Source organism: Carassius auratus, chromosome 1 (genome assembly GCF_003368295.1).
Source record: "Carassius auratus strain Wakin chromosome 1, ASM336829v1, whole genome shotgun sequence".
In the NCBI taxonomy this organism is placed as follows: domain Eukaryota; kingdom Metazoa; phylum Chordata; class Actinopteri; order Cypriniformes; family Cyprinidae; genus Carassius; species Carassius auratus.
In genome coordinates this window covers 26,114,703-26,124,035 of record NC_039243.1, presented here as the reverse complement: position 1 = coordinate 26,124,035, position 9,333 = coordinate 26,114,703, and the positions used below count along the sequence as shown (strand labels likewise).

At 42.5% G+C, this 9,333-nt stretch overlaps 1 protein-coding gene across 4 annotated transcripts; it reads left to right on the top strand.

The window, feature by feature from the left end:
• Positions 1-821: 821 nt before the first annotated feature.
• Positions 822-8,491, top strand: LOC113105776 (protocadherin-18-like). 4 transcript variants are annotated; one of them, XM_026267084.1, is made up of 4 exons: positions 822-3,775; positions 4,070-4,125; positions 5,001-5,170; positions 7,701-8,491. In XM_026267084.1, exons 1-4 carry the CDS (start codon positions 1,286-1,288, stop codon positions 8,354-8,356), a joined length of 3,372 nt encoding a protein of 1,123 aa, XP_026122869.1. In that variant the 5' UTR covers positions 822-1,285; the 3' UTR covers positions 8,357-8,491. The 4 variants fall into 4 exon arrangements, with proteins under 4 accessions (XP_026122869.1, XP_026122861.1, XP_026122853.1 ...); XM_026267076.1 differs by having other exon boundaries at positions 7,698-8,491; XM_026267068.1 differs by having other exon boundaries at positions 4,037-4,125.
• Positions 8,492-9,333: the final 842 nt, after the last annotated feature.

Sequence of the window (9,333 nt, the reverse complement as noted above, 5' to 3'; positions counted from 1 at the left end):
TGCTCAACATCATAGCATTCACACAAGCTTTTAATCTAGATATTAAATCAGAAATACTGTAGTTCACTAGATTGTAACACTGTCCTTTCCATTGTACTTTTAGGGACCGACATTTGGCATTATCATGAGTATCACACTATGTTAATATTTACATTTGAGGATCTATGTAGTCCCATATTTGCTTCCAAATGTTTTATTTTATGTTATTGGGTTGTATATGTAATAAATTCATTACTTATACTTATACACTATATATTATAAAGGATGATGGAGAAGCAAAAAAGTGCAGAAAGCAGGAGGTATAACAGGACTAGGACGTGACTTGAACCAAAGGACCCCACAAGCACAACAGTCCTTTATATGTCAGAGCAACACACTTCCCTCTGTGCCCTTTTTTTTCATTCGGTGTTACACTCCACAACACTATGTGGGGTTCCTCACGTTTCCACACTATCATAACCTTTATCACATATTTATATTATATATTATATTAAGTGTTTAAAAACACTGAGTCACAGATAGAATAGAACAGTTCTCACCAAACACACAGATTCATAAACGGGGCCACATTAGGAAGGCATATTTGCTGTAGCTGCACAACATTGCCAAAAAGACATTCTACTATGCTTATCCTAAAATAGGGGTAAATGTTAAGTGAATTAATTGAATTGACAATCATTAAGATGGAAAGTTCAGCTCAAGTTATTCTTAAATTCTGCTCTCTCATCCTTTGTTGAAGCGCGTTTCGGAGAGGGAGAGAGAGAGGGGCGAGAGAGACCCTAAAGGGCGGAGTTATCCACTTCCTTTCTCCCTTCATTTAATTGGGATCTATAGTGGCTCTGTGTTGAATGGTCAGTCGCAGAGAGAAGGGGTAGCCCTTGGTTTAGGAGAAGCGTTTTGTTTGAAGCCGTGGCTCTAAAGGAGGCTTTGCTATTTTGGGTTAGTCAGTCAAAGAGTGACTTCAGACAGCTGGAGACAGATACGCGCGCGCATAGTCTCTTCAGTCGGAGGTTGCTCTTCCAGTCAGATACGCGCAACAGATATCTCGTTAGTGACAGAGGGATATGCGCTTTTGGTTTTAATGCCATTGCTTGTTTTAAGCTCCTGCGCTCTGTTGATTTTTCAAGACCTGTTTTTGACGTCGAAATCTTTTGAGAAGACGTTTTTCTTCCGGATTTGGAGATGTTATTGAGACCATAACAACGCATGTAAAGGACTGTGACAGCTCAACAAAGGAAGCGACAATCATTTTGAGAGTTCATTTCTGTGCCTGTCGGAGCCCAACATGGATACCAGCAAGAGCACAGTGTTCTATGCCACTTTACTCAAACTTGCTGTGCTCGTTATATTGGCACGGCACGTCTCGGCGCAAACTCTGAAATACCAAGTTTACGAAGAGCAGAAGGTGGGTACAGTTATCGCCAGACTTCGAGATGATGTCGCTGATGTTTTGTCCAAACTTCCGAGCTCGATTCCGTTACGCTTTAGAGCCATGCAGCGCGGCAGCGCGTCTCTTCTCTCCGTGCGCGACCAGGATGGAGAGATCAGCATCAGGACCAAAATAGACCGCGAGAAACTGTGCGAAAAGAATCTCAACTGCACTATAGAATTTGACGTCCTCACCCTCCCCACGGAGCACCTACAGATGTTCCACATCGAAGTGGAAATTCTGGACATTAATGACAATGCGCCACAGTTCGCGCGCCCCGTCATTCCCATAGAGATCTCCGAAACCGCTGCCGTAGGGACGCGCATTCCCCTTGACAGCGCCACCGATCCAGACGTCGGGGAGAACTCTCTGAACACATACTCTCTGACCTCGTCTGACTTTTTTATGATTGATATTCTAACCAGAACCGACGGCGCCAAGTACGCGGAGCTCGTTGTGCTTAAAGAGCTTGATAGAGAGGTACGAGCGAGCTATGAACTCCAGCTTGCAGCCTCAGACAGGGGCGTTCCCCCAAAATTTGGAACCACGCTCCTGAAAATCAGCATAGCTGACTCGAACGACAACAATCCGGTGTTTGAGAAGCCATCTTATGTGATCAACTTGCTTGAAAATTCTCCTTTAGGCAGTTTGCTTATTGATCTGAATGCTACTGACCCAGATGAAGGGACCAATGGGAAAATTGTATATTCTTTTAGCAGTCACGTGTCACCTAAAATCTTAGAGACTTTTAAGATTAATTCTGATAATGGTCAGTTGACACTGGTGAGGAAAGTAGACTTTGAAAGCACAAATTCGTATGACCTAGATTTTCAAGCTCAAGACATGGGTCCCAATTCAATGCCAGCACATTGTAAAGTCATAATAAAAGTGGTGGACGTGAATGACAACAAGCCTGACATTAGTATCAATTTGATGTCCACAGGGAATGAGGAGATAGCTTATATATCAGAGACAGCTCCTGTAGATACATTTGTTGCTTTGGTGAGGGTGGATGACCTGGACTCTGGGTTGAATGGAGAGGTGGAGTGCCGTCTCCTCGGCCAGGGTCATTTCAGGCTGCAAAAGAAATATGAGAAGAACTACATGATCCTTACAAATGTCACTCTGGATCGAGAGAAGAGGTCAGAGTTCAGCTTGACTGTTATAGCTGAAGACAAAGGCTCTCCAAGTCTGTCGACCATCAAACACTTCACTGTTCAGGTCCAGGATGAGAATGACAACGCACCAAAGTTTGAGAAGAGCAGGTATGAGATTTCCACGGCAGAGAACAACTCACCAGGAGCTTATCTGTCATCTGTGAGGGCCTCAGATCCAGACCTGGGCCCGAATGGTCAACTGAGCTACTCTATACTTGAATGTACAGTCCATGGGAGCTCCATCTCCACTTACGTAACCATTGACCCCTCTAATGGAGACATGTATGCGCTACGTACTTTTGATCGCGAAGATGTGAGTCAGATCTCGTTCTTAGTCCAGGCCCAAGATTCTGGAAGTCCTCCGCTGCATAATAATGTGACAGTTGTGTTGACCATCTTGGATGAGAACGACAACAGACCGGTCATCACGATGCCTCAGCTGTGGAACCACACGGCTGATGTTCCAGTATCCAAATATGCAGAGGTCGGTGACGTGTTAACTATTGTCCGCGCGATAGACTATGATGCTGGCGCCAATGGTGATATTTCGTGCTCTGTAGTAGGGGGCAACGAGGCAGGTTACTTCGCTATGGATGCTAAAACATGTGAAATTCAGACCAACGTCAGCATGCAGGACATTCCACAGGATCACGTGGAGCTGACCATCCTAGTGCAGGACCATGGTGCTCAGCCCCTCAGCGCCAGAGCACTACTGAGACTTTCGCTTTATGAAAACATTGAGAACCACATGAACCCCCATCTGACAGGTAGAGGAAGTGGAGATGGCCCTCTAGATGTGTCCATGATCATCATCATCTCCCTTGGTGCGATCTGCGCCGTTCTGCTTCTCATCATGGTGGCCTTTGCCCTTCGCTGCTCACGTGAAAAGAAGGACATCCGCTCATACAACTGCAGGGTGGCTGAGTCTACTTACCAACAGCACCCCAAAAAACCCTCACGGCAGATCCACAAGGGTGAAATCAGTCTGGTGCCCACTGTCAATGGGACCCTCCCAATCCGGGCACACCATCACTCACCAACCTCCTCGCCCGGACCTGAACGGGCCCACATGGGCAGTCGGCAGAGCCAACACAGCCGCCAATCACTGAACAGCTTGGTCACTATTTCCTCCAATCACATCCCTGAGAACTTCGCCCTGGAACTTACACATGCCACGCCCCCTGTGGAGGTAAAAGCAAAACTCGCATATTTAAAGACTGTAATTGATGCTAATCTTCGTAAAGAGCCAGTGAATTCTCTGTCTATATTTGTAATCATCTTTTCATTCACCAATGTCAACATAACATTCAGGTCATCGTTTGTTGTTCTCACACTAACACTTTTCATTTGTTCATTCATGTGTGTGTATGTGTGTATGTGTGCGTGTGTGTGAATGATTGTCGTGTTCCATCAGTATTTATTTTATTTATGTCATCTGTTTTTGCTATAGCAAGTCTCACAGCTCCTCTCAATACTCCATCAGGGTCAGTATCAGCCGCGGCCCAGCTTCAGAGGGAACAAATACTCTCGCAGCTACAGGTAAACTTACAAACAAACAAATACTACGCTTCAAGCTCCAACTCCTTATTTGGGCATGATGTGCTCCAAATTGTATGGTAGAGTAGATGGGTAGTGATACTCAACCTGCTGTATGCTACTGGTTCGATCGGATTGGATGATAGGTATTCTAAAATGTTTGTGGTAGAATAGGACAGAACTTCCCTGTTGCCGTGGTCACCCACGTTCGCAGATCCTGATTGGACTGCTCCTCACATGAGGTCATAGCTTGCTTTCTGTGCTTTTTTTTCTTTCTTCTCATCTGCGTTTTGTTCTTGGATCATGTCATTTTATCCCGTGCATATTGTTGAAACCATTGTCCCATTCAATAATGCATTTCTATGTCCAGATGATGATTTAAAAACATACTTGCATTAAATAGTTGCAGCTTTTTTGTCTTGCACATCTCTGCTGAAGTGTAACTAAATATTTAAGGGACATTTTTGGGTGTGAAATAAATGCATGGTGCCAAAGAGACATCACTGAATAGATCTGTTTATATTATGGCTAAATAAATGAAAAACAGTTTGTTAAAATGATGGGTGGGGCGTATGCTTGCCTGTTTTGCAAATGCATGTTCCTAGACTGTATGCAATGCATGCATATGCCTTTGGGAAACTTTAAGTTGAGTATTTAAGCCATCAAAATATTAAGATTGGCTTATTATGTCACACATATTATATCAAACATATAATGCCACTCTGAATGTAGTACATGTTAGATATCTCTAACAAATCCCTTTTTAAGGTAATTGATTTAAGTGACTGTTTGAACTTTGTTAATGTTTTAATGTTATGCTGCATACTACATAGAATCATGTTTAACCTGTAACTGTGTTTGTGTGAATGTGTGTGCAGGTACGCCCTCCAGGACATGGATAAGTTCAGTCTAAAAGATAGTGGGCGTGGCGACAGTGATGCGGGCGACAGCGACTGCGAGATGGGCCGTGATTCGCCCATCGACCGGTTGCTAGGCGACGGCTTCGGAGACCTCTTCCACATCGACGGACACCAGCGTCTCCACCCAGGTGAGAAATTAAGTCCAATTGGTCTCTCATGCAGTTTCTCACCTTTTTATCACCCTAAATTATGACATTCATCGGCTTGATTATATCGAGCACATAACATTTATAATGCAATTTAACACCCTGTCTACACTGACTTACTCTTATTAAATTGCGAACAGGTGCAGGTATACATGAAATGGCCTGCACTGTGCTTTTATACTCAATATGCATGTACAAGAAATAAGGAAAAAGCCTTTAAATGATCTATTTTTTGGTTGAAATCATGTTATTTATTTTTTAACCACTACCTTTTACAGTGTCAATCTGTTTTATCACTAGCTTAAGACAGTATATGTGCATGTGTGGAGGCGTGGACTGGAGTGTTATTTCCCTGTATTCTTTCTTTTCTCTGAGTGACAGCCCTATGCTTTCAAAATCTGAACTGAGGAAAATTCACCGTAATTGCTTTCACAATGCAGTTAAACCCCCCTTTTGCACGCACACACTCTCTTTTCTCTCCCCAGAGGGCCGCTATTTCAGCCCTGCTCTTCCTCTTTCATAGAGAGAAAGAAGCAACCTGTGTGCATCGATTAGAGTTTCACCCTTTCCTCGCCAAAGCAGTTTATTGTAATTTGCTCTCAGTTCGGTTTCCTCCATCCCAATTCCAGTTTGTCCTCTCCATTTTATTCCCTTGCTGCTTTGTCTCTAATATTTAAATTCATTCATATCTGATTTGTGTTGCCAGAGTAATGAATAATAATCCAGTTTAACAAAGGATGTCAGCCTCCACAAGTGAAACTGGAATGGAAGAATGAAAAACTCTCAATCTCCTCAGCTTCTAAAGCTCCCTCCCCAACTCACCCACCCACCTCCCAAATCATTTTTCTAAGTTCACCCTTCCTTGTTTTCCCCTTATCTTTCATCACTTTGTTTTCCCCACTTTCTTTTCTCCCATTTTTTACATGCCCAGAGGAAATTTCATTGCTCAGAGGTTGCTCTTTCATAGCTCAGGAGATTTATGGTTCATTTAAGTACAGTATCATATTTGTCTCAGAGGTTTCTCCTAAAATTTCTAGCAATAAAAGTAGAAGTTAGACAGTGGCTGAGAAGGATAGTAGACAATGTGGCCTCAGAAGAAGTAAATGAGAAATGCTGGATTTAATACTTAACAATCTAGTTTTTGATAAGCAGAATAGTTTGAGACATTGTAAAAATCTCTTCAGAAATACTACGCTCTTAAAGTGCCCCTATTATGGGTCATGAAAGGTTGATATTTTGGTTTTGTGAGTCCCCAACAACAGGTTGACATGCATGCAAGGTAAAAAAGAAAAAACACTGTGGTATATGCATTTATTTTTACCTTAAAGTTTTTCAACGACTCCTAAATGATTTATTTAACGGCTAATTTTTCCAGACCCCTCCTTTGCATGACGCTACTCTGCGGTGATTAGTCAGATCGGCCTAATTTTCATTTAAAATATGTAAATTAGTAATGCCTGATAAATCAGTGTTTGTGCTTTGTGTACATCGTTACCAGGGAAACAGCTATTTTTACCACTCCAAAAGCAGCACCTAGTGGTAAAGAATTAATTAGCATTTTCATTCAGACCAATGCGAAAAGACAAACATGTGGACAATCAATATGCTCATTTGTCATGTTGATGGGGGGGGGGGGGTTTGGGGGGGTGCTTGTCTGAATTTTAAAATCATTGGTGTACCCGTAAGGTCAATCACATAACGTTTGGTTATGACGTGTGTTATGTACCGGCTCAGCCGCCTCAAACTTCAACTGTAAACACAGGGATGCTGTGAAAACGAAACCATAGAGCAAGTTTCGCTACCTCCTTAACCTGATCCTCCATGAGAGCAACCAAGAAGGACACAATCAAAATTATCGCCTTGCCAGACTTTGGCCTCCCCAGTTTCTCACTGACGATCGGTACCAGCTGATAAATTAAACTTTTCCCAAAACCTGTTAGGAGCAGGGCCACAACATCACCTCCATTCAGAATGTGAAACAAATACTTTTCTTGTTGGGGCTTCAGTTGGCAAATGTCAGAAATATTCTCCACAACAGAGCGAATAGCATCCCATGTCTCCATGTCTGCTGTTGTTTTCAATTTTCATAACCTAAAATACGATCTTAAGTTTGGTGCTTAGCGTCTACGTCATGGCTCTCAGCGCGCCCTCTGTTAATTGATTGGCCGGCTGGTTTGGAGCCAGAGGAAAACTGGGAGATGGTTTGCTATCTCAGACTGAGTACAGAAGCTAACTGAAATTGAGCAGAAGTACTAAGTCTGACGTAGTCAGGCTACAAAAAGCCTGTTTTAGAACCAGGAATCTCACACGTGTGGTGTTTTTTTTCAGTAAAAAATAAATAAATAAATAAATAAAAAAACAAGACACATTGGCAAACATCTCCTTTTGTTTACTATTTAAGATATTAAAAAAAAACATTATCATTTTGATGTTTACAATCCAAATTTAAAGGATTTTGCACTGAATTACTGATAAAACTCACTGAAAAATTTCTCTGTCTTTCTCTTAGCAGTCATGAGATTGTGTACGGAGGAGTGCCGTGTGTTGGGTCACTCTGACCAGTGCTGGATGCCATCTCAGGCGTCTTCGGATTACCGTGTGAACATGTACATTCCCGGAGAAGAGAGCAGGCCTCAGGTCCTTGAAGAGGACCAGCAGTCAGTCGACTCAGCTAAGAAAAGCTTTTCTACCTTTGGAAAAGACAACGAGGAGGAATGTGGCAGTTCTCTGCTGTCAGAAATGAACAATGTCTTCCAACGTCTTCTGCCAACTTCCTACGCTGAGGTCAGTGAGCTTGAAGGATGCGCTGGGTTGCCCACTTCCCCCATCGGCATGGAGATTAGAAAGGGCTTCTTGCCGGGTAAGGCATCATCTACAGGCCCCGCCTACCCTCAGGGTGTTGCTGTGTGGGCGGCCAACACTCACTTTCAGAATCCTGGAAGTGCCATGATGAGCGGACATGGCTCGACCAATCACGCGGTATCACAGGCACATTTAAAATGGCTGCCGGCGATGGAGGAGATCCCAGAAAACTATGAAGAGGACGACATAGAGAGTGTGCTCAGCCAGCGGCAGGGAAAACGCAACGAAACGAGACACGAGGTTGTCGACGCTAGCGAACTGGTTGCCGAAATTAACAAATTGCTTCAGGATGTACGCCAGAGTTAAACAACAATCGCAAAGGGATAGTTCACTCAAAACATTTTATTTGATGTTTATCTGCTTAACCCCAGGCCATCCAAGATGTAGGTGAATTTGTTTCTTCAGTAGAACACAAACAATGATTTTTAACTCAAACTTTTGCAGTCTGTCAGTCATATAATGGAAGTGAATGGGAATCGGCTTTGAGAGTCAAAAAAACATACATAAACAAAACCAAATTAAACCCTGCGGCTCGTAACGATACATTGATGTGTAAAGACACAAATCTATCGGTCGGTGCAAGAAACTGAACAGTATTTTTATAGTTTTTTACCTCTGATTCACCACAATGTCCGAACTGTCCTGAGTGCGTTCTCAACAGCTGATGCATCATGTGTCTTCTTCTTCTTCTTCTAGCTTTATGGTGGATCGCAGACTTATAAGTGCATTACCAACATCTATCTCTCAAATGGACCATTGACATTCTATCTACAATCTCAGTTAGGAGTGTCAATGGTATCACATTAATGTATCGTCACGAGCCGCAGGGTTTCATTTGGTTTTGTTTGTGTATGTTTTTTTACTCTCAAAGCCGATTCCCTTTCACTTCCATTATATGACTGACCGACTGCAAGAGTTAAAATTCTTTGTGTTCTACTAAAGAAACAAAGTCACCTACATCTTGGATGCCCTGGAGGTAAGCAGATAAACATACAATTTCCATTTTTTTGGTGAACTATACCTTTAAAGAACATTTCCCTATCTCTTTCTTTTTTGTTCACTCTATTTTTGTAGAGTGAACTAATCACTGAAAGGAGGAGAAAGGGAGAGAGTTCACCGCTGTAGCCTTGATTGAGTCGCATGTGGAAGCATTTCTGTTAAAATTGTTTACTTGGTATGACTTTTGGTCTTTTGTACAAAAGTGAACACAATGTGATTGTAAACACCTTTTATGTTTTTTTTTTTTTTTTTTACTCCGTATTTATATATGTGTATATATGTGT

What these genes read in the sequence shown, in the direction of transcription:
- LOC113105776 (XM_026267059.1), top strand. Translation starts at nt 1,286, where the DNA reads ATGGATACCAGCAAGAGCACAGTGTTCTATGCCACTTTACTCAAACTT. An exon ending in AAATACTCTCGCAGCTACAG is followed by an intron (nt 4,126 to 5,000) that starts GTAAACTTACAA and finishes ATGTGTGTGCAG; the next exon opens with GTACGCCCTCCAGGACATGG. An exon ending in ACACCAGCGTCTCCACCCAG is followed by an intron (nt 5,171 to 7,697) that starts GTGAGAAATTAA and finishes TCTTTCTCTTAG; the next exon opens with CAGTCATGAGATTGTGTACG.